Source organism: Typopeltis vanoorti, chromosome 17 (assembly GCF_054136105.1).
Source record: "Typopeltis vanoorti isolate ZY-2024b chromosome 17, IOZ_Tvanoo_1.0, whole genome shotgun sequence".
Classification (NCBI taxonomy): domain Eukaryota; kingdom Metazoa; phylum Arthropoda; class Arachnida; order Uropygi; family Thelyphonidae; genus Typopeltis; species Typopeltis vanoorti.
In genome coordinates, this window is record NC_143565.1 from 66,399,197 (window position 1) to 66,426,060 (window position 26,864).

The following is a 26,864-nucleotide window of genomic DNA, read 5'->3' on the forward strand; positions in this document are numbered from 1 at the left end:
ACATGGATATAATTTTGTTATTTTAAAATGCTTGAATACCTTAACATGTTTGAAATAATCCTTTCTTTTAGAGTTACATGGTGATCAGCATTCATTTTAAAAATTTTATGGAATTTACAACCGTGTTAAAAAAAACTTTTTTTTTTTTTATTATCCCGACGTTTCGATCTTCACATCAAGATCATTATCTGACGTGTACATAAGTACCAGATCGACATAATAGGGGTGACTGAAACAAAAAAGACCAAAACTGGTGAGATCTTTCTGAGCAATAAATACAAAATGTTATATTCAGGCAATGACAATCAAGGAAAAGAAGGAGTAGCCATAGTATTCAACACAAAATACGAGGCTAATCTTCTTGCATGGCAGTCAGTCTCAAGTAGAGTAATGTGGGCAAATATGAGAATGGGGAACTGGACAATGAGACTTATTTGTGCCTGTGGTCCCACAGAAGGTTCTACTAAGGTAGAAGTGGAGGAATTTTTTGAGGCTTTAGAAAAAGCAACTGACACAATGAAAAAGGAAAAGTTGGTCCTTGTTGGGGATCTAAATAGTAGAGTAGGAAATGATTGTGAGACATACAAAAATATTTTGGGAAAATTTGGAGAAAAGAGCAAAGCTAATAATAATGGCAAATATCTGTTGGATTTCTGCTCAGGACATGGACTGGTTATTACTAACACCATGTTCCAACATAAAAATATGCACAAATTCACATGGAGAGAAGAGGCTAGGAATAAGAAAAGTCTCATTGACTATGTTATTGTTGATAGTGATGTTTTCTCCCTGGTGCAGGACACCAGAGTGTACAGAGGATTTGAAATTGGAAGTGATCACTATTTAGTCTTGAGCAGGATAAAATTGAATTTCATATTGAAAAGAATAACATGTAAGAAAGTTTTAAAGCGAATAAAAATTGAGCAGCTCTCAGATGTGAACTGTAGACTAAAATACAGAAATATTATTGAAAAGAAAATGAAAGAGTTTGAGAACAGCAATCAAACCTTGGAGATTCAGTGGCAAACTCTGAAGGAAACATTGATTGATTCTGCCAGAGAGGCATGTGGTGAGGTTGTGTGCAAGGATAAAAAAATCAGAACTCCCTGGTGGACACAGGAAGTTAAAGAGGCAGTGAAGGAAAAGAAGAAAGCATATCAAAAGTTCCTGGCAAATAAGTCAGCTTTTACTCTTACAGAATACAGAGACAAATGTAAGAAAGCTAAACAGTGTGTAAAACTAGCTAAACAAAAGTCATGGGAGGACTTTGGCAAGAATATAGAAAATAAATATCAAGAAGGTGGCAAAATATTCTGGAGGTTGTTGAAGAAGCTTAGGAATGGAGGAAAGAGTGCTGTAAAAGGAATTAGAGATGATAAAGGTGAAATGAAAACAGGAGAAAAAGATATCCTTGAAGTATGGAGTAATTACTTTGAAAAACTGCTAAATGAAACAAGCAGTGATGACAGCACAGTGATAAAAAACACTGACCAGGCATGCAGTCAGGAATACATATCCATACTTGAAGTAGAAAAAGCCATCAAAGGCCTGAAATGTGGAAAGGCAGCAGGAGTAGATGATATTCGACCAGAAATGCTGAAGTATGGTGGTATAAGAGTCTTACAGTGGCTGCACTGCATAGTTCAGAATGCCTGGACAGAGGGACGAATTCCCGATGATTGGAGTAGAGCTCTCATAGTACCCATATATAAAAAGGGAAATAAAACTGAATGTGAGAATTACAGAGGTATTTCCCTACTGAGTGTTCCTGGCAAGATCTATGCAAGTATACTTGAGAAACGGTTGAGAAGAATTGTGGAAGAAAAGCTTGGTGAAGAACAAGCTGGATTCAGGCCAAATAGAGGCGGTCAGGATCAGATCTTCACTTTACGACAAATAGTCGAGAAAGCATGGGAATATAACAAAGATCTGTATTTAAGTTTTGTCGATTTGGAAAAGGCATATGACAGGGTGCCAAGAGAGAAGCTGTTCAATACGCTGCAGTTATATGGTGTCAATGGGGCATTATATCAAGCAATACTTAGTCTTTATTTGAGTTGTGAGTCAGCAGTTAGAATTGAAGGAAGTACAGGAAGATGGTTTAATGTTAAATCTGGTGTGAGACAAGGATGTACATTATCCCCTCTGTTATTCATTATCTATATGGATCACATTATGAAGGAATGTGGTATTAAACCTGATATCAAAATTGGAGATGTTAATGTCAGCTCTTTGCTTTATGCGGATGATGTTATACTTCTAAATAAATCCGCTACAAGTCTGCAAGATTCTCTGACTAAATTGAATAGCTGTTGTAATAGATATGGTATGAAGGTCAGCAATAAAAAGACAAAGACAATGAAAATAGCCAGAATCATTGAAAATGTCAACTGTGTTGTGAATGGAGAACCTGTGGAACAAGTAAAACATTTCAGCTACTTAGGCACAATTTTTACTGAAGATGGTAAACTAAATATAGAAATAGACAACAGAATCAGCAAAGCTGGTATCGTGGGAAGTCAATTGAATAAATTCATATGGAATAAGAAAGAAATTAGTCGGAACACTAAATTAGCCGTATACAAGATTGTGTTTAAACCAATTTTAACTTATGGATCTGAGAGCTGGGTCAGAAGTAAAACACTTGACCAAAGACTAGAGACCGCAGATATGAGAGTCCTGAGAAAGATTAGAGGCGTGAACAGATGGCATCAATGGCAATATCATATTAAAAATGAGGATATTAGGAAAGAACTTGACATTGTCAGCATCCAGGAATGCATTAGCAGAGCTAATCTCAGATGGTATGGTCACCTAAATAGAATGGGAGAGGAAAGATTAGCAAAACAAGTGTTCTCTGCCAGGTCGGCAGGAAAACGACCCAGAGGAAGACCAAGATATAGGTGGATTGATACGGTACAAAGTGCCTTAGACGATAGAAATATAAGATCTGATAATGTTGGAGTCTTGACAAGTAACAGACTGATTTGGAGGAAAATTGTAGATTGGAAGTTAGTAATGATGTAATTTTTTCATGTAGTACTGTCATATCCTGTACACCCCTTGAGGGTACATGGCAGGAATTTGATGATGATGATGATGATGATGTACATAAATATACAGGATAAGCTGAGTTACATCATTAACTGTAAGCTAGAGAAACAATGATTTGATCACATGTTATTCTACTGGTGTGACATCTGGTGGAAAATAAAAAAAAAAAAAATAAATTAAAAAAATAATAAATAAATAAATAAAAATAAAATGAAATAAAATAAAAAATAAATTTTTACATCAAGCTAAATTCTATTTTTACAATGACAGGAATAAACATTCTTTTAGATTGTTTTCTTTCAGAAACAATTGGTGTCCTATTTTTAGTATTACAATTCTTATTTTTGATTTACAATACTGGATTTTCTACGGTCTTGTTTATAGTTGTTCTTGGTGAGGAAGGTCGAATATATACCTTCCATATGTTTGGGATTTTTAAACCATCATTGTTGTTCAGATTGGGGGTGGTTGCTGATAATCTCACAGGCTTCCTTGAATTTCTGTTCATACTATGTTCTAGTGTGATGTAGACAGCTGCGGGTTTTCCAGTCAGTTCTGTGTAAGGTATTCAGGGCATGATCAGAAAAGCCAGCTTCACCATAATTATTATATTTAATATGTCGTTTATGTTCTATTTGTCTAATAGGAATAGTGCTTCCTGTTTCTCCTATATATGGTATGTTGCAAGTACAATAAATCCGGTATACTCCAGGGTGAGCTAATCTAACCTAAACTGGGCGTCATCTAAACCTAAACTAGGTGTCATCTACATGCTAAAAAACAGAGCTCAGACGATTTGTTCCAGTGAACAGGTACTGAAAGACGAATTTAAAATTATCTTTAATACTTTCCAAAAAAACGGATACAGCCAAAACACTATAAACAAAATTCTCTACAAAACCACAATAAAAAACAAAGACAAACCAGACTACAGTAAAACTATAACCATTCCCTACATTAAAGGAATATCAGACAAAATAAACAGAGTACTACAAAAGTACAACCTCAAAGCCACCTTTAAACCTCCTGCAAAATTAAAAAGCTTACTCAACTCATCCAAAGACCCACTCCCTCCACTAGCTCACCCTGGAGTATACCGGATTTATTGTACTTGCAACATACCATATATAGGAGAAACAGGACGTACTATTCCTATTAGACAAAAAGAAGATAAACGACACATTAAATATAATAATTATGGTGAAGCTGGCTTTTCTGATCATGCCCTGAATATCTTACACAGAATTGACTGGAAAACCACCACCACCATCACACTAGAACATGGTATGAACGGAAATTCAAGGAAGCCTGTGAGATTATCAGCAACCACCCAAATCTGAACAACAATGATGGTTTAAAAATCCCAAACATATGGAACGTATCAAAAATAAGAATTGTAATACTAAAAATAGAGCACCAGTTGTTTTTGAAAGAAAACCATCTAAAAGAATGTTTATTCCTGTCATTTTAAAAATAGAATTTAGCTTGATGTAAAAATTTATTATTTATATTCCAAAGGCGACTGACTAAGGTAGTTTCTGACCTCTGGAATGTCGAGTATGAGGAAAGATTGAAAAGATGTAATTTGCAGAGACTAGTGGAGAGAAGGAAGAGGGGAGATATGATAGAGACCTACAAGTTGGTAAGGGGTTGCTATAGGATCAATGGTGGAGAAGTTCTACAGCGAATAGTGGGAGATCAGGGGAGAACCAGAGGTCATCCCTGGAAACTGTATAAAGAGGGTGTGAGTAGGGGAGTGAGAGGCAGGTTTTTTTCGTGCAGAGTTGTGAATGATTGGAATGCCTTGCCTGAGAGTGTGGTGTCTGCAGGGAGTTCGAATGTGTTTAAGACCCGGTATGATGAGATGTGTGTGAGATAAAAGGACCTCCTAGATGAGTCTTTGACTCCATGAGGTCTTGTTTAATAATAATAATAATAATAATAATAATAATAATAATAATAATATTATTTTATTTTATTTTATTTTTATTTATTTATTTATTTTTATTTTTTATTTTTATTTTTATTTTCCACCAGAGGTCACGCCAGTAGAATAACATGTGATCAAATCATTGTTTCTCTAGCTTACAGTTAATAATGTAACTCAGCTTGTCCTGTATATTTATATACGCTCCAGATGATGATCTTGATGTGAAGATCGAAACATCGGGATAATAAAAAAAAAAGTTTTTTTAATACGGTTGTAAATTCCATAAAATTTTTAAAATGAATGTTTGAAATAACATGGATAAGTAATTCCATTAAAACCAAATTATTATTATTATTATTATGTGACACCTCCAGGGAGCCCATAGAGTCATCAAAGGAGGGCACTTGCTCTACAACTCTCTGTCTCTACCATTCAATCTACCAACTACAACAAACTACAACTAAAACAACACCATCTACCGCCCACCACTAGTATTTTCACAGACAATCACAAACATCCATGCCCACAGCAGGATTCGGGCCTGCAGCCTTTTGGCTGGAGAGCAGAAATCTTTTTTCAGGATATTTAAACTATTCCATAATAAGAAGAACCTGTATATATTGGTTGCTTAGTGTGTGAATGAAAATGAACAGAAAAAAAGTACGTCCCACAAGATACCATGCTATGAGCAAAACAGTTATTGTAGCATTAAATAAAGCGTATAGAGCCAGTGCACTCTATTTAGTGACAGTGTAATTACAGTATCTAGTGTAATTAGAGGCAACTAAAATGTATGACCCTGTACAATGAAAAACATCCTTCCTCTCAGTTACCATACTGCAAGACGTTAGTAATTTAACAGAAATTTATTCATTCATATATAGTTCAGTAAGAGCAGATACAAATGGATTTATGTGATGCAAATTTTTAAAAGCACTTCTGTACTGTTTTTACCTTTTTTTTTATGACTTGAAATAAGATGAACATTACATTTGGATTTCCTATACTAAAAATTTAATATAGAATTAGATTTGGATTTTCTGTACACAAACACTAAAAATAGTGTTTGTGAACCATTAAGATAGTTTATAATCATTGTTTTTAGAAATAATGCTTAGTTCAGAAAGTCTGGACAGAGGCACGAATTCCCGATGATTGGAGTAGAGCTCTCATAGTATCCATATATAAAAAGGGAAATAAAACTGAATGTGAGAATTACAGAGGTATTTCCCTACTGAGTGTTCCTGGCAAGATCTATGGAAGTATACTTGAGAAACAGTTGAGAAGAATTGTGGAAGAAAAGCTTGGTGAAGAACAAGCTGGATTCAGGCCAAATAGAGGCTGTCAGGATCAGATCTTCACTTTACGACAAATAGTCGAGAAAGCATGGGAATATAACAGAGATCTGTATTTAAATTTGGTCGATTTGGAAAAGGCATATGACAAGGTGCCAAGAGAGAAGCTATTCAATACGCTACAGTTATATGGTGTCAATGGGGGCATTATATCAAGAATACTTAGTCTTTATTTGAGTTGTAAGTCAGCAGTTAGAATTGAAGGAAGTACAGGAAGATGGTTTAATGTTAAATCTGGTGTGAGACAAGGATGTACATTATCCCCTCTGTTATTCATTATCTATATGGATCACATTATGAAGGAAAGTGATATTAAACATGATATCAAAATTGGAGATGTTAATGTCAGCTCTTTGCTGTATGCAGACGATGTTATACTTCTGAATAAATCCGCTACAAGTTTGCAAGATTCCCTGACTAAATTGAATAACTGTTGTAATAGATATGGTATGAAGGTCAGCATTTAAAAGACAAAGACAATGAAAATAGATAGAATTGTTGAAAATGTCAACTGTGTTGTGAACGGGGAACCTGTGGAACAAGTAAAACATTTCAGCTACTTAGGCACGCTTTTTAGTGAAGATGGTAAATTAAATATGGAAATAGACAACAGAATCAACAAAGCTGGTATGGTAGGAAGTCAATTGAATAAATTCATATGGAATATGAGAGAAATTAGTCGGAACACTAAATTAGCTGTATACAAGACAATGTTCAAACCAGTTTTAACTTATGGATCTGAGAGCTGGGTCAGAAGTAAAACACTTGACCAAAGACTATAGACTGCAGATATGAGAGTCCTGAGAAAGATTAGAGGCGTGAACAGATGGCATCAATGGCAATATCAGATTAAAAATGAGGATATTAGGAAAGAACTTGACTTTGTCAGCATCCAGGAATGCGTTAGCAGAGCTAATCTCAGGTGGTATGGTCACTTAAACAGAATGGGCGAAGAAAGATTAGCAAAACAAGTGTTCTCTGCCAGGTTGGCAGGAAAACGACCCAGAGGAAGACCAAGATATAGGTGGATTGATACGGTACAAAGTGCCTTAGACGATAGAAATATAAGATCTTATAATGTTGGAGTCTTGACAAGTAACAGACTGATTTGCAGGAAAATTGTAGATAGGAAGTTAGTAATGATGTAATTTTTTTCATGTAGTACTATCATATCCTTTACACTCCTTGAGGGTACATGACAGGAATTTGATGATGATGATGATGATTTTTAGAAATTAAACTTTACCTAATTGAAACTGGCCTGCCATATTATAATTAACAATTTGTAAACAAGTGCCCACCAGATGCTGAAGGGAATTGTTGTAGCCAAGAGAGTTTCTGTTTGACATGCATCTCATGTAAGACACAGCTGGCATGATCATGGTAACAAGTTACTAGTACAACAAAGTTAAATTAATCACAAAATATTTTATGAAGGTATTAATACAAGTAGTTGACTGCTAACGTAAGCACTGGCTACGTAGCCACGAGGCTTATAGGTCCAAAGAGATTTACTCAAACAAGGAACTGTATTTAGCAAAATTAGCCAACAAAAAATTATTACAACATGCATTAAAAATGTTTTTGATTTAGCACAATATTAAATGTATTATTGGTATTAAACGTCAAATTACTGATAAATATTTAAAGGATTTTTGCTCCATTTATTTGTTATTGCAATCCCTACTGCACATAAATATCAACCATAAATCAGTAGAGTGGCCTTAATTCTGAGTTAGACACCTTGCACTCTAGATTGAGAAACTAGAGTGTTTGATGTGTGTGGGGGAATGAATGAATAAATTTGGATACAATCGACCTAGAGGTGAGGAAGTGGGAGAGTGATCACACAATGCTGAAAATATTATTATTATAATTATTATTATTACCCCAAGACCTCATGGAGTCAAAGACTCATCTGGGAGGTCCTTTTATGACACACTCACATCTCATCATACCATGTCTTAAACACACTCAAACTCCTAGCAGACACCGCACTCTCAGGCAAGGCATTCTAATCATTCACAACTCTGCACGAAAAAACCTGCCTCTCACTCCCCTACTCACACCCTCTTTATACAGTTTCCAGGGATAACCTCTGGTTCTCCCCTGATTTCTCACTATTCTCTATAGAACTTCTCCACCATTGATCCTATAACAACCTCTTACCAACTTGTAGGTTGGTAAGAGGTTGTTATAGACCAGACTCTGCAAATTACATCTTCTCAATCTTTCCTCATAGTCGACATTCCAGAGGTCAGAAACTACCTTAGACAGTCGCCTTTGGACCCTTTCCAACATCTCTTCATTCTTCTGAAAACCCGGTGACCAAATCTGGGCACAATAGTCCATGTGTGGCCTAATTAAAGCCTTATAAAATTTAACAAGGATCTCCCTACTTTTACACGTCAATGTCCTCCGCATCATTCCCAGAAGCCTTTGTTTCTGGGAATGATGCGGAGTGAATGGGAATGAATGCCTTCTTTACAATTTTGGCGATGTGTCCCCTAAATTTTAGATCCTTATCCACTATCATCCTCAGATTTCTTATTTCCTCTACCCCCAACAATATATTCTCACCAAGCATAAATTCTGCATCCCATCTTTGTTTTCCAAATTTTAAAACCTTACATTTTGCAACATTGAACTCGCATCCCCATTTCCATGCCAAATCACTCAATTTATTCAAGTCTTCTTGTAAGGCCACAACATCTTCACTACTCTTTATGATTCATTCCAACTTAGCATCATCTGCAAACAACTGAATATCTCCATCCAAATCTTCACTTGTATATCAGTAATATACAAGTTAAACAGTAATGGCCCTAAAACAGACCCCTAAGGCATTCCACTAGTGACTTTTCTTTTCACACAACTTGTTGATACCTATCAGATACCCAGGATTGGTATCTGATACCTATCAGATACCACTCCAATGCACTAATTTAATATCCATTTAATACCCCATCTGCTCTAGTTTGACTGTCAACTTATCATGAGGTACTCTATCAAAAGCTTTTGCGAAATCCAAGTATATTACTGTGTATCCTTTTCCTCTGTCCAAGGAAGCAGTCACTTTATTGTAATAAGTAAGTAGATTACTAAAACATGACCTCCCTTTAGCAAATCCATGCTGTCCATCAAAGATAATACCATTGTTGTCAACCCAACTCTGGATCCTAGTTCTCACAAGCTTCTCCAACAACTTAACCACAACACCTGACACACAGATAGGCCTATAGTTTGATGCTTGAGTTCGATCACCTCCTTTATGAAGTGGCACAATCTTGCCCTCCTTCCACTCCTTAGGAACTTGACCAAGTGCAAGACTCGTATTAAAAAAATATGTCAAGGCAGGTGTCAACTCCCCGGTTATCAAGTCCCACAGCCTTATTTGCATCTAGTTTACTCAACTCCCCAAACACCTCTTGCTCACTTACAGTCAGTCTCTCCTCCCCATCATCAACTGCTCTCAATCTCTCCATGAAGTCACATTCACAAGATTCAAAGATCTTTATGAACTGCTCATTCAGTATCTCCACCACACACATTCTGCAACAGCTGTCTTTATACTATTTTTTCCCATCAATGTCATCCTTCCATAATCATTCTTTCTTTTGCTGGCTACATATCGAAAGATAACCCTGGGAATCTTTTTGGCTTCATTAGCTAACTGCTATTCATACCTCTCTTTAGCTACTCTCACCAACCAAGTCACCCTCCTTGCCTGATCTTTGTAGACTTCATGAAATTGGTTATTTCCGCTTCTCTTATGCTGCCTCCACAATGCCCTTTTTCTCTGTATCGCATGCTTAATCTCTTTATTCATCCATCTCACACACCTACCTTATTTAACCTTCTCACCCTTGGAATACATTTAGACATTGCATCTACTAGATAGTTTTTGAAAATACCCCAAGCTGCATTGATCTCTTTACCAGCTAACTCCTCATTCCACGCTACACCCACAAGCTGTCTCCTAAACTCTTCATAATCACCCCCTTTGCAGTTCCACATATACCCTTTTCTCACAGGGGTCCTTGTACTGCTGGCCACCACCCAGGTAATCACCTCTTGGTCACTCTCACCAATTGGTGGGTGATTTGACACTTCATTTATAATTACATCGTCTGATTAGATGAAAAAAATCCAAGACCCTCAATCCTTGTGTGCCCTCTCTTACATACTGTCCAAGGTAGTTATCCCTTAAAAAACTCAAGTAACTCATTTTCTTTACTTCCAGTTGCTATCTCATCATGATTATCTGATACAACAGGCATTAGAAAAAGACACGAGATTCAAGAGTGCCGGATCTGGTCATATCATCAGAACATAGCGGTAACTAATGTAGCCACATTCCTTTGTCTAGGAAAAGCAATTATGTGGTATTGACCTGAGACATACATAATTTTCTGTTAAGAATGAGTGTATGTAGAATTACTAAGTAAGCCATTTCAAATTGAGAAGTTAACTTAGAAGTTAACTATGACATAAGAATATGGGAGATGATGAAGGGGTATTCCAAGAAAGCAGTATCAGATTGTATACCAGTCAGGAGGATAAATCAGGTAGGAGTTAGATGAATGAATAGTGTCATTAAGCAGGATTGCAGAAAAAGGAAATTGTGGAAGAAATACAAAGAAAAAGGAGATCAGCAAGATGGTGGAAGTTTTTTCACTTGGTTAGACTATAAATTATATATTTAATCCTTTGTCTGCAAGTAGATGTGCTTTGCATTATGGGAGATACTAAGGCAAGTGATGAGAAATTATTCCACCTTTACCACGAGCTACCCCAGTCCTGAAGATACTTCAGGTGCAAACTTTGTTTGCTTACACTGGGATAAAGGATTAAACTAAATATATATTTTATAGTCTAACCAAGTGAAAAAACTTTCAACATCTTTCTCTAATCCAGAGTAATTTAATAATAAGGTGTGGCACCTTTTGGCAACTCGTATAGGTAAATATGACTTCTCCATTACTTCCACATTAGTATCACCACCACTGGATCCAGCTCCCACTGATGAGACCTCAGTAAAGTTCGAAACTAGTCTGGATTGTGCCCTTAATGCATAGCATTATACATGTCTGCAAGGAGATGTGCTTTGCATTATGGGAGATACTAAGGCAAGTGATGAGAACTTATACCACCTTTACCACAAGTTGCCCCAATCCTAAAGATACTTCAGGTGCAAACTTTGTTTGCTTACACTTGGATAAAGGATTAAACTAAATATATAATTTAGAGATCAGCAAGCTTATGAGAAGTACACAGCACAGGTAAGCAGAGTAACCTATATAATAAGGAAAACAAGGTATCCTGAGCTCTTTCACTAAAAGGAATGACTATTAAAAGATGACCTTATGAGTACTAATGGTAGGGAGTTAACAGAAATAAGTGAAATAGTTAAGATATTGCGTAACTAGTTTGCAAGGGTGCACCATCTAGGTGTATATATTGCATTGTTACATGTGATATTGACTAATATTGTCCAGTGTCCAATAATATTGACCAATAGGCTGCTGGTTTGAATCCTGCTGCAGGCATGGATGTTTGTGATCGTCATTAAAAGATCGGTATAATATTCCCCAGTTTTTGTTTTACCCTTTTCAATATAATTAATAAACAAAATGCCTTTATAATCCCAAAACACTGATGCCATGACCTTTCCTGCTGATGGAACCGACTTTGTCTTCTTTGGCACTGTAAAACTAGCTTCTGTCCACTGTTTTGACTGTTGTTTGGATTCTGTGTGTAATGGTAAATCCAAATCTCATCCATAGTAATAAAGCGACACACAAAATCAGTTTTTTTTCTTGTTAAAACGTTCCAAGCACTGTTCAGAGATTTTCCTGTGAGTGCGTTTTTGATCTGCTGTGAGCAAGCATAGCACTCTTGTGCAATGCTTTTTCATATGCAATTCTTCATGCAAAATATATCCTACACATTCGTTTGAAATGCCTATAGTCTCAGAAATTTCATGCACTTTGACTCGTTGGTCATCCAATACTATATCGTGAACTTGATCAATAATTTCTGGTGTTGTTACACTTTTTGGACGTCCTTCACGGTGAACATCTTGAAGGCTGGTACAGCCACTTTTAAACTTGGCAGCCCATTTCTTAATTGTCGAAAATGAAGGAGAAGAGTGCCCATAAACTTTTATGAACTTCGAATGAATTTCTTTTGTCGTTAAACCTTCTTTTGCAAAGAAGTTTTTAACTGCACGATACTCAATTTTATCCATTTCAAGGGATAAAGACAACACTTTTGCTTCAGACAGCTGTATAAAATAAACTACTTGATAGAATGACTTGCAATTTCACACGGATGCTTATGACAGATATACGAACTTTGAAGAAAAAAAAAACTTGCAATTGTGTTGCCATCTATGGTCGAGGCTGAGAACTTTTCAGACCACCCTTGTATATATTTGGTTTTGACAGAAGCATTTATCTCTGATCCATTGAAAAAGCCAAGTATTTTGACAGTGTATATTAACAAGAAAATTCTATTCTGTAATTCTGTGTTTTGAATTATTTTTGAGAGAGCAGTTGATAGTGTTATTTGTTTATGTATTGTGTAATATAAAAGATAAGATTTAGAATATTTTACATGACTTGATATTTGATAAAAAGAGATATTCAAAAGTTTTGTGTAGCCGTGGATTAAAATTCACCCTGGTATTTTAAAAGTACTGAAGCAGCAACTTCAACTAAAATTAGTGATTAAGAAACTAAATAAAAATATAGTGTGTTGAATTATGTATGTTTAAGTTATTTTATTTTTAAATTTGCTATTTATGTTTTGAAATAAAAGTTTTTCCTTTATAATTTATATTAATAATTTTTAGAATAATTAATATTCTAATATTTTAGAATAGTGTGTGTAAACAGGTCCACGCGGTTAGCCTAGTGGCTATGCTCTTCGCAACCATATGCCTGGGGAAGGAGTGTCCTAGGTTCGATTCCCGTCGGTGACATGAGGAGCTGAAGGATCTTCCTCAGCCATAGCCAAGTTAGCCAGTCTTGGGTGTGGACAGCAGGGTTTTTTCCCTCAGTTTATTCTGGGGTTTTTCATCCCGCAAAGCAGGCAAACTGGCCTTGAGAACTTAACACTACAGGCCATAGGATATACCGGGGCATAGGGCTGACCACCTTATCTTGTAAACGGATTGAGGTCCGATGATCAATGGACCCTCGACACCACAAGGTAAAAGAGGGTATAAAGAAGATGAAGATGAAGTGTGTAAACAGTATTAAAAAAGAAAATCAAAGCAGTTGATTGAAATTCTAGTGCTTACATAACTATAAGTGAGCACAAAATTAACTTATTAAACAAAAACAACAACAACAAAAAAAAAATGATGATACAGCAACTTCAACTAAAATTAGTGATTAAGAAACTAAATAAAAATATAGTGTGTTGAATTATGTATGTTTAAGCCTTTTTTATTTTTAAATTTGCTATTTATGTTTTGAAATAAAAGTTTTTCCTTTATAATTTATATGAATAATTTTTAGAATATCCTTTTTTATAATAACTTTTTATTTTTTGTCATGTTTTATGTTTCCATAAAATTTTATTAATATTTATTATTTCTTTGAACATAACATTTTTTTTGAAAATGTAAATAATTACTGGTAAATTACTAGTAAACCAGTATTAACAAAAATTAATATTACTATCAAACCTCCATGCAGTCAAAATACTTGTCATAGATTTTTATTTGTACTGAATTACCGATAATTGTAAATTTACTTTCCCTAATTATAACAAAGTCACTTATTGAATAATATGTGAAGATGGTCTGCTATTTCCAGACCAAAAGATTCGGTTAATTAAATATCTTTCTTGTGTTTACGTGCATATATTATTCAGTCTTTATCACAAGTATCCTTAAAACATCAAATTCACTCATTATAACAAACTACCAAAAGGTCCTCACTGAAGGCACACATTCACAGTGCTATTATTATTACAGGTATCTCCAGGGAGTCAGGAAAACTCATCATGAGAGCCCATGTTAACCATTATTTGTACAATACCTGCCATACCTGTCTCTGTCTATGTTCCATGCAGTTATAAACTGTTCTGTTATGACTGAACAGGCAGACAGTCAAAATCAAGATTGTTGAGAATACAGACCACATCTGGTTCAACCACTACAGTCATAAGGGCTTGCCGACCATTCCTTGGAATTTGCCATAAGATACTATGGAAAAAGGCCACTTCACTTCACAGAAGCAAATTCAAATACAAAAGACTGTTCCTGGAATCTACTTCAGCCATAAGGAACTAACCTACTTTAAATAAATATGGTTGTTTAAACCTGTTTGCAATCTGGGAAGCACTTATTCTGCGAACTTCAGTCCAACATTTAAGAACTACTATTCCCATCCCACTGGGGACACTATTTTAGGACTTTAGACATCCCTTTGTTGTTTCTGCTGCTGTGTTATTACTTACCCTATGTAGTGACTGCGTGCACACATATCAAGTTGTTCTTTGCTCCCCGAAGATGGCAGTTTGAATTTGATGAAATATTGGACGTATTAATTAAGTTTTCTCTAATTAATATATAGTATATATGTTAATTTCCTTAAATAATACCATTATGGATGACCACCATATACCCTTTCCATCAGAACTTAGAAATGCCACTGGCATTCCATTCCAGTCATTCACTACTCCAAGCAAAAAAGTCTTAGTCTTCACACCTTTACTAACCACACTGTAACACAACTTCTGGGGTGATACATAGTTTTCTCCCTCCTCATCCTGCATTGAAAAATTGTGTTAGTTATATAACTCCTGTAGTAACTTATATAAGTTTTTATCATATTCCCTCTTTTCTACCTATCAGCTGAACTTTGCAACCATTACACCTTCAACCTATCTTCAAAAGCATTCTACAGATCTGTCATCTTCGTCACATTGCTGGATCATCTCGACTATCTCCTCATCCCTGAGAAAACCAGGTTACCAAATCTGTGTAGGAGTCAAGAATGCAGTCATACTGTAACCTTATAAAGAGCAATAATTACCTTCCTCTCTCTATTTGTCAGTATGTTCTTCAACATCCGAGTAATTGTAACTGTTTTTTCAGCCTTTGCACTTCAGTCTCTTTGAACTTTAGCTCTAATTCGATTATTGTTTTTTTTTGATTATTTGGTTATTAGTGATTATTCTTCTTCTTGCTTGCTATGCAGCAAACAAGAAGAAGAATAATCATTAGAAGGTTTATTAGTGTAGGAGTCAAGAATGCAGTCATACTGTAACCTTATAAAGAGCAATAATTACCTTCCTCTCTCTATTTGTCAGTATGTTCTTCAACATCCGAGTAATTGTAACTGTTTTTTCAGCCTTTGCACTTCAGTCTCTTTGAACTTTAGCTCTAATTCGATTATTGTTATTTTTTTGATTATTTGGTTATTAGTGATTATTCTTCTTCTTGCTTGCTATGCAGCAAACAAGAAGAAGAATAATCATTAGAAGGTTTATTAGTTGATGATTATGGTAGTAAATGGACAGTGACAAAAGGTGTGATGATCACTTTGTCAGTATGTGTCATATATGTCATACTGGTGTGAATAATGTGCAAGGTAGACAAATGTGAGAAGAACTAAAAGTTCTGTCCTACAGCTCTGAAAGAACCAGAGCTGTAGGACATTCTGAGTGAACAAGACATTAATAAGATTGTGGGAATGGATGATATATCACCACCTTTTTTTAAAGATCAGCAAAAGGGTTCTATGCCCTTGATCTAATAGTTTAATGAAAGCCTTCCAATGGGAAACATCCTTGAAAAATAGAAATCATTAAAAATAGTGTCAATGCACAAGAATGGTGGGAGTAGATATTTTCAATTATAGATCAGCATCTATATCTGCATTAAAATATTTGGAGACATTGGGTTGGAACATAAACTTCAGGATTGGATTGACACATGTACATGATGGTCAGCTTGGAGTTTGTGTAGGACATATTTTGCTGAAGTAATAATCTGCTTGCATATAAGAAATATATTGGATAAAGCATACTCATATATGGTAATATTCTTAGACGTCTCAAAGGTATTTGATATATTACAGCATTGTAAGTTTGTATACAAACTGGGGAAAATGAGAATTTGTAATAGATTGGACAGATGGATAGGAGAGTGGCTCTCTGAATGACTCTAACATGTTGTGTATTGGGGCAGTGTTTCAGAGAAAATAAATGCCACTAGTGCTATGAGATAGGGTTCTGTTCTTGAGTCCTACTATATAATTTATTTGTTCTAGATGTTTCGTGTGGATTGATGAGAGATATTTTTCAGTTAACATGAAAAAACACAAGGGATAAGTAATACTATTTATTTAAGGCCAAATATTTCTATGGTTTACCCAACATACACAAGAAAGACATTTCTATTTATCCAATTGTCAACCACATAGATTCATATAGATTAACTTATACATTGGTTATAACATAGCTTTTAATTTTTCAAGAAATGACAACGTATACTAGAATATTAATTAAAAACTTTAATCAATACCTTCCTATATTCAGCAATGTTACATTGCCAGATATACCCCGGATATAAGGAATGGTGATAGATTTAGAGTAATCTGTTATTGAGGGGGAGGAGGGGGGAATGGACATTGGCTAAGAAAGGTGTTAAGGATATGGTTAAGTTCAGTCATTAGGACATTGTTATCTGAAATACTTAATATTGCTCTATAATACTATAATCTACCTGTATGTGTAGGTTTTCTGTAAACAGGGAAAGCCAAGGATCCATCAGGCTGGTGTGTAATCAGAGTGCCTAGGAAAGGGAGACTGTTGTTGTTTTCCAAGGTAAACTGGATGCTGGGGGTGTTGATTGTTCAAGTGTGTTGAGAAATTGTGGAGTGTATCCAGGCCATGCAGCCAAATAGCAAACACATCATCCATGTAGCGTAGCCAAATAGTGGGTTTATGTGGCAGAATTTACGTCTTTTTCTTCAAAGATCTATATCAAGAAGTTGGCCAGGGGTGGAGAGAGTGGAGAACCCATGCTATCCCCTCTGTCTGTTTATAGAATTTTTCTTGCCAAACGAAATAGTCTGAGTTCGTGGTGAACTGAAATAGGGCTGGGATGAGGTCTAAGGTATCTTTAAGTGGAACATTGATGAATAAGGAGGAGACATCAAAACTGACCATTATGTCAGTGTGTTGGAGTGAGAGGTTTTCTTACTGCTTTAGAGTAGGCTGAGTTTTTCATGTGTGAGGGTGTGTTGTCAGTATATTGTGTGAGCAGTTTGGCTAATTTGTATGTGGGGAAACCAGTGCTATCCACAATGAGAGATAATGGTACATTCTGTTTACAAATGTTTGGTAGTCCCACATATTGGGGGGAGGGTCTAGAATTAAAAGGTTTTAGTTGTTTACTACTTCCACAGGCCAAGAGTTAACCTTCTTAAGGAGCCTATGGAGTGTTCTGATTTGGGAGCTGGTGGGATCATATTCTATAAGGGGGGGGGGGGGGGGTAGACCAATCTGAAAAGTAAAAAAGCCCACATAAACTCACTGTTTGGCTATGCTACGTGGATGATGTGTTCGCTATTCAGCTGCATGGCCTGGATACACTCCACAATTTCTCAACACACTTAAACAATCAACACTCCAAGATCCAGTTTACCTTGGAAAAGGAAATCAACAACAAATTCTCCTTTTCCTAGACACTCTGATTACATGCCAGCCTGATGGATCCTTGGCTTTCTCTGTTTACAGAAAACCTACACATACAGGTAGATACATTCACCACCATTCCCCCCCCCACACACACACACTCTCAACAATATGGGATGATAAAAACCCTATATGACAGGGTAATATTAATCAGTTCAGATAGCAATGCCCTAATGACTGAACTTAACCATATCCTTAACACCTTCTTAGGCAATGGTTACAACCCCTAAAAAATATTAAAACCAGTTAGCCACAACCCCCCATTCCCCTTCATAACAGAGATTACTCTAAATCTATCACCATGGGTGGGGCCCCAAAAGCTCCCTCAAAATGCTTGACTTCAATACAGAGGAGAGCAATCAGACTTATTAATGACCCATCTCTTACCAACTCACTGCCCCCACTTTCGCACAGACGATTGGTCTCTGCATTATATGTATTCTACAAATATTTCCATGGAAAATGTTCATCTGAAATAGCATCAATAATTCCGCCACTTAGTATTAAGCTCATTGGAACACGTGCAGCTGCTGCTCAACATCCCTTCATAGTGCATCTTGAAATCCACAAGATGCACTATGAAGGAATGCTTCTCCTCCTCCTTCATCTCTGCAACTGCTATACTATGGAACAGTCTTCTCCTGTTGTGCTCCCCAAGGAATACAATATACAGTCATTTAAATTAAATGTGAACAAGTACTTTCTTTCCCAACCCACTACCCATACACAGTACTGATGTACTATAGGTTGATCAACCAACCTTTTGTGTAGAGGCTCAACATAAAAATTCCTTACATCTGAAAAACTAACAAAAATCCTAAGAACATATGACCTCGCAACTAGTTACAAACCACATAAGAAATTGGCATCCCTTATCCGCTCCACCAAAGACTAGTCACTTCCCCTAGAACTACCTGGAGTATACTAGGTGCCTTACAGTTGCAAACTGTTCTACTATGGCCGAACAGGCAGGACAGCCTGTATCAGGATATCCAAACACAAGGACTACATCCGGACACACTCAGGACTTGCTGAACGTTCATTGGACACCCACCACAGAATATGCTGGAAAAAGTTTACTTGATTACACTGCAGCAAGTACAAGTATGAAAGATTATTTCTTGAATCAGCCTCAGTTCTCATAAACTTCCCAAACCTCAATAAATTTGGGTGCATGAGACTGCCCCAAATTTGGGAAGCTTATATTCTAAGAACATCACTCCAGTGCCCAAGACAACCCAATTTAGCCTACTAGGGAGCACCTTTAGGACTCTAGGACCGACTTCAGTTGCCTTTCTTCAGCCTCATTTGCTTAGTGTTAGTGCCTGCTTGCACATATCATTGTTTTGTGATCCCTGAAGATGGCAATGTAACATTGCCAAAATATAGGAAGGTATTGATTAAAGTTTTAATTAATATTCTAGTATACATTGTCATTTCCTGAAAAATTAAAAACTACATAGATTCACCTATTTACCAAATATCCAAATTTTTACACACCTATTGAAAGCTTATGTTGGCAACTCTTGCTCATTTATAAAAAGTCTTTCTGATTTTCTAGATAAAGTAAAAAATGTTACACTACAACCCACTGATATAATGGTTAGTTTTGATGTAGAATCTCTCTTCACAAATATTCCTCTTGAGGATACACATCTACTTTCAGAAGCATTTCCAGTGGATATAGTGAAACTATTCGATTTTGCTATTCACTCTGGATACTTTGTCAGAATAATGTTTACAGTTAAGTTGAAGAAACCGCAATGGGAGGTCCACTCTCCCCCACACACTTGCTAACTTTTATTTAGAACATTTAGAAGACATCCTTTTCTCATCAATACACCCTCAGCTTTCATTTTGGGTTCATTATATAGGTGATGTTTTTGCTGTCTGTCCCTATAATGAAGAGACATTGCCTACTTTTTTTTTTTATGAAATATAAACAACCTGCATCCATGAATTAAATTTATTATGGAAATGGAAAAAACAACAACAAATTTTCCTTTTTAGATATTTTACTTCATTCACCAACAAGTGAATTAATTACTTCTGTTTATCGAATGTCTACTTTCACTGGACGCTACATTCAACAGCAATCAGCTCACCATCCATCACAGAAGACTGGAATTATAAAACCATATTGTGATGTGCTCATATAATTGGTTCTACCGCAACTATTCCAGCAAGAACTCTTAAACATCAAATGATATATGAAACTCACTGGCTTCTCAGAAAAGACCATGCAATAGCTTTTTAATTCCTATAATCTTAACTTAAATAACAAAGAAACAGTACATCGAGTTCCAATTCCTTACATTTCTTAAATAGAACCATTGTAATCCAGGATCCTAAATCTAATATAACAATTGTCATGTTAAATTAGGACAATAATTTTTACTGTAACAAAACTATCTATATGAAAGAATGTTTCTCTGATATTGTCTTAAATAGAATATAGCTTTGATGTAGTTATTTTATTTTATTTCATTTATTTATTGTAATTTTATTTTCACTAGAGGTCAGGCCAGTAAAATAACCACTGATCAAATCATTGTCTCTTCAGCATACTGTGTGAAATGTAATTTAGTTTGTCTCTGTATACATATGTGTATACTCCAGATGGTAACTTTAATATGATGGTCGAACGTCGTGAAATTAAAATAATTATTTATAACACAGTTATGAAGTCCATAATTTGTGTAAATTGAATTCTGATCACCGTGTAACACTAAAGGAAAGGATTCTTTCTATCAGTAAATTATCAGCATGGTTTCCATCTTAAAATGATAAATGGTCTCCTCTAAGTCTTCTTGGCTGAAATATATGGCCTTAAATAAATAGTATTCCTTATCACTTTTTTTTTTTTTTTTTCATGTTAATTGAACAAACCACTCATGGCATAAGTTTATCTTAAACAACAGTTGATGAGAGATAGATGTTCATTTGTTTGTTGATGTGTGAAGTTGGGAAGATTTAGAGAGGTTACATCAACATCCTGAAGTAACCTCCCCTCAGAAAGATTTTACATTTACTTTTAGTTTGGACAGATGAGTGGGATTGCATGTTTAATATAAATAAGGCACGGTGTAACATTTTGGGATTCAGAAGTATAGGGCTGTATAATGTATTGGTATACTATATTATGCTTCAGGATTGAATTTGATTTGGGATCGGAGAGTGGTGCTATACAAAGGCATAAATATAGAAAAAGAAGTATTTATGCCTTTGTATAGCACCTAGATTAGACCACACCCATGAACTGTTGTGCTCAGATTTGGTCATCTGGTTTCCATTTTGATGTAGAAACTCAGGAGAGGATTCAGAGATCAGGGACTAACTTATTTTCAGAGCTTTGAAATGTTGATTACTGGGAGAGGTGGAAGAAATAAGACACACATACAAAAAAAAAGAAGAGATAGTATGGCAGTGATGTTTAAGCTAGTGATGAAATTTTATTGGATTAATAAGAAGGGATCATACCGGTTTATGAAAAGTGGTAACTGGGGAAATAATATACTGCCAGAATGCCCTGTGAATACTAGAAATGTGAGTTTAAGGTTTGTTATGATCAAGTTGACTCCATAGAGGTCTGTTATTATTATTATTATTATTATAATATTATTATTATTATTATTATTATTCCTGATACCTCCAAGGAGTCCGAAGACTCATCGCGGGAGGACATCTTCAACTCTCTCTACACCTTACCTCTACTACGAATCAACGCCATCTACCGCCCACCTCCAACACCACCACAACTAGTAATTTTTGTCTGTAAATTGCGTGTGTTCTGAAGGGCCGATTTGTATGTATGTATTATAAAAAAGTAAAATATTATAAAAAATATTATAAAAAAGTAAATAATAAAATAAAAATTCTTTAACACCTTTTACTCCACAAATGGAATAGGCAGAACTAATTGATTTCCAAAAGTTAGTTGTAACTATGAACTAACTAATGAATGATATAGGAAATGATCTGAGTGGAAGTATTCATTTGTTTGCTGATGATGTAGAATTAGATAGAGCAATAGTCAATAAAAATGTGGAAATTTTGCAAGATTATTTAAGTACTTTATTACTTTTTATTATTATTATTATGTGACACCTTCAGGAAGTTCAAAGACTCATCAAGGGAGAGTGTGCCAACAGCATTGAACAGCATTAAATCCCTTCCAACTACTAACTGCACTCAAACTTCCTTAACTTTTTGCTTGAGCCATTAGTAGCTGGGGTGAAAAGATTAACAGTTGTGTACCATAGTGATGGAACCGTGCTCCAAGAAATTGATGAAGCCAGGGTTTGGGGGATGTTAGGGTATCGACATTTATAGGGTATATTGCAAAAGTGGCTAAAACAGCTAAATTATAAATAAATAATAAGCTAAACAGTTTATCAAATTACTTGGTTACTGAAGAACACTGATGAGCAGAGATATTATACCTCTTTATAGGACTTTGGTGAGACCCCATCTTGATTTCTGTCTCACAGATCTGGTTACATGGGTTTTTTGGGATGAGGTGGAGCAGATCCAGAGGTGAGTGACTAAGATGATAGCAGGTCTATGAAATGCACCTTATGATAATCAGTTGAAGATTTATGGCTTACATAAATTGGTTTACAGGCAGAAAAGGAGTAAATGATTGGGACATACAAATTACTGAAGAGTTTTTACAAGATTAATACAGAGGAGATTTTTCCGAACTGGTTTGGTGGTGGAGAACTAGCGGCCACCCTTGGAAATTGAGCAAGAGTGTAATTATCAGAGATGGCAGGCTTAGATTTTTTTTTTACTAGAAGAGTGGTGCATGAGTGGAAGAATAGGTTGCCAAAGTTTGTTGTAGATGCCTCTGACTGTGAATGAGTTAAAAGCAAAGTATGATAGATATTGTAAAATTGTGCATAGTGTTTGACATAATGTTCAGGGCACCCCTAGATGAGTCTAAGGACTCCAGGAAGTTGCCCATGTAATAATAATAACTTTTGGATCTGATGGGTAACAAGTATCCACCCTCACCTGTTACAAATAGCTAAACTTATGACTAATGATATTGAAGATGTCGAGGTCAGAGTACTGTAGACAACTGCAACGATCTAATGATGCTAAACCATAACTTCTATTGTTGTCTGAAATAGTGAGAGTCCTATGAATAATTTTTCTGCATTGTAGAATTAAAACCCTGAGCTTCCAGGTTAAAAAAAAATCACTTATCTGGAAATGTGACTAACTTAGAAACTGCTAAAATAGGGCCTTTGAAAGCTTTTCTGGTCAGTGATTAGAATCAAACCTGTCTGACTTCTGGCAGGCTAGGCACTATGGAACCAGAAATTATTGCCACAAGGTTACACAGGCACCATGTAATAATAATATTGATTTACTTATCATCTTATTGCTTTCTCCTGCTACTCTTAAAAGTGAAGGAGAAAATCAACTGCCAGCTTCTTCACTGCCTAGAGACCCATCATTTGATTGCTAATTAAATGATGGGTCACTGCCTAGAGACCCATCATTTAATTAGCAATCACCAATACAGATTCTGCCATTCTCATTCTTCAGCAGACCTCCTTACCTACTTTTGATCGCAGGATGGAAAGATTTGGAGAAACCCATGTGGATGCCCTTGATATTTCAAAGGCATTTGATCATATCTGGCATTAAGGCCTTCAAGCTATCATCTTGTGGTTTACCTTCTGCCCTTTGTGATTAGATTGCCAGCTTCCTCTCTCATCATTTGTTCGATGTCATGGTGGATAACTACCTCTCATCAAGTTTCTTTATCGTTGCTGTACCTCAGGATTCTGTACTCTCACCCAGTGATTTCCTGCTTTACATAAATGCCCTCTCTCTCACTCTCAGATTTCAAATCCTATTTGTGGTTTTGCTGATGACAGCACTTCATTCAAGAAACCCTGTAGTACTCAAATGATTGAGGCCTCAAGATCAGTCACTTAAATACTGATCTCATCACCATGCTCAAGTTGGTAATTTTCTGATATCCTTTCAGAGCAGTTTTCCCTTCTTAAGCTGAATGTCACATTCAGCTTATTGTGGCTCATACATTTTACCTCAGTAGCTTCCTCTGCTTCCAAAAATCTTGGTGATCTTTTCATTCAAAATATTACTTCTCTTCTACTCAAATCCTAACACTCAGATGCAAGCAACCTTGTAATATTATTCTTACAAGTGGGGTGAGCAATGAAAACCTTCCTAAGAATTCTTGGTAATTTACAGAATAGGGCAGTCTGCTTAATAAGTGACCCGTCTCTCAAACACCCTTCAGTCACGTTCTTATAGGTGGTCTGTTTCTATTTTTTGCTGCTTTTTCTGTGGTTATTTTCATTGGCATTGTTCTGCTGAACTGGCCACTACCATTCCAGAGCTACCACTGTAACTCCAGACATACTGAAAGAACTTTTCATCATTATCATCCTCCATTTTATCCACCTTTGTTCTTTGGATTAATCTATCCTATACTATTTTTTTGATCAGTACAATCCTAACTTTTTGAGAAACATTTTAGTAGATTCCTTCTTTCTCCTTAATCACTTGTGCACACATGGCACTGTTGTGTTATAGGTCTTGTAACCATTCATGTGTGGGACCATTATTAAATTTAAAAGAACATAGGAAAATTTTAAGCAACTTATTAGTGTTTTATTTATTTTCAGTCCACAAAATGGTGGTCGTTTCTGTGAAGGAAAAGATAAGCGAGTTATGATGTGTGATGCCAGCCAGGTATGTTCTGATATGTATTTGTTGCAGATATTTTTTGCTGCTTAATATTTATTGTCTTAAAAAATTCTTAATCTGATATGATAATTGTGTGTGTGTGTGTGTGTGTGTGTGTGTGTGTGTGTGTGTGTGTGTGTGTGTGTGTGTGTGTGTGTGTGTGTGTGTGTGTGTGTGTTGTTTGCATTTTCCTCCCAATAGGTGTATACAGATAATGACCTAATAAATGACCTCCTAGGATATGTACATATATATTTTTATATCTATATGTACATATTCCGACCTTTACATCCATATTTATATTTTTATATATACATAATTCATACAATATCAGTAATTTATGTTGCATTACAATGACTGGAAGTTGATCTTATTGGCAAATTTAATTAGTTCTTGTCTGTGTGGTTAGCTTAGTGGCTATGCGCTTGCAACCATATGCCCGGGAAAGGATGTTCTGGGTTCGATTCCCATCACCGATGTTAGGAGCTTAAGGATTTTTCTCAGACATAGCCAAGTTAGCCGGTCTTGAGCATGGGCAGCAGGGTTTTTCTCCTCAGTTTATCTGAGGTTTTTCCTCCTGCAAGCAGGCAAACTGGCCACGTGAACACACACACAGCTACAGTCATAGAATAAACTGGGAGGCATAGGGCTAGTCACCTTATCCTCGGGATGGGTATGACTTAGAAGGCTTAAGATAGCTCTGTAACAGGCCAGTAGGCCTAACATGTAGAAGGGAGAAGAAGAATTAGTTCTGAGTAATACTTTTCGATAAGTCTCTGTTTTGACACTGGTCACTTGTCTCTGGAAGTGATGATGTGTTTTATTAGGGGCATCCAGATGGAGTCCAGTAGCTCAGTCATAAAGTATGTGGTCAACAGTCTGTTGAAAGTGTGGACTATGAAGGCATGATGGTGATTCCAGGATATGGAATCTGTGTAAGTAGTGTCTTAGTTTTCCATGTCCTGTTAGTAGCATGGTTAAACCTAGAGAAATGAGATGTTTTTTCAGCCGCAGAGTCTTCTTATGATGCTTGGCAAGAATTTTTTTGCTGTTAATCCATGTTTTGATGTTTTCCATTCTTCTGTCTGTCTGTCCATCTGATCGTCCGTCTGTCTGTCTGTCTGTCTCCTCTCTCTCTCTCTGTCTGTTTCCCTCTCTCTCTCTCTCTCTCTGTGGTTTGTGTGTGTGTTGTATACCTCCTCTATAGTCTTTTCTTTTCCAGCACAGCTTGCTTGATTTCACTGTTCATCCATTTCACTCCTACTCTATTTACTCACTTAACCCTTGGTATGCAGTTATACATTGCTTGTGTCAGATACTGCTTTGTGAATTTCCATGCATTGTCAACATCCTTTCTGCCCACCTCATCTACCCAACACATTGATTCTAAACGACTACAGAGCACCCTATAATCACCCTCTTTATACTTCCACATATATCCATTTTTGGCAATTATGTTTCTTGTTTCGTAATCTGACCAACTGGCAGCAGTGTTAACACCTCATTAAAAACTACATCTTGTGAAGTTATCGCCAAATCCAAAACATAAAAAGCTCTAGTTATTTCAGTCACATGCTGCTTAAGATATTTATCTCTCAGAAATTCAACAAACTCACTCTCCTAGTTTTTTCAACCAATTTGCCTAAACATTTATTTCCAACCATTCCAACTTTCTTTCAAATTCACTCCACAGATTTACAAATTGAATCCTCTTTTCCTTATACAACTCAGCCATCTTATTTTTCATTATCTCTGCTCTCATTCTCAATTCACTATTGTCATGTCTGGGCAAAATGCCTACAACTTTTCCAACAACATTATTATTCTTTACCTGCCACAATATCATCCTCAAGTCTCTGTCGACATTCTTTTTTTCCCCAACTAAATCATTTGTGCCTACAACTGCCACTAATCTTGATGCTGGATCTTTCCTTTTCGGTAATGCATCAGTTACTTGCTTCGTTGTTCCACCAGGAAAGCATGTTTTGTGCACTTCATTAGTCATCACCTCTAATAATCAAGTCCTCGTACAATGATATATGACTATCCTTTGATTCTTTCTTCATACCACTAAATTC

At 36.0% G+C, this 26,864-nt stretch overlaps 1 protein-coding gene across 1 annotated transcript in view; it reads left to right on the forward strand.

The window, feature by feature from the left end:
- LOC150097452 (A disintegrin and metalloproteinase with thrombospondin motifs adt-2-like) overlaps positions 1–26,864 on the forward strand; it is a gene marked incomplete at its 3' end in the record, with an annotated part of 681,635 nt that overhangs the window by 419,441 nt on the left and 235,330 nt on the right. Inside the window, exon 12 of the mRNA XM_090406923.1 lies at positions 24,726–24,792. Coding sequence (XP_090263049.1) covers positions 24,726–24,792 — 67 coding nt within the window. The remainder of the gene's footprint in view (positions 1–24,725; positions 24,793–26,864) is intronic.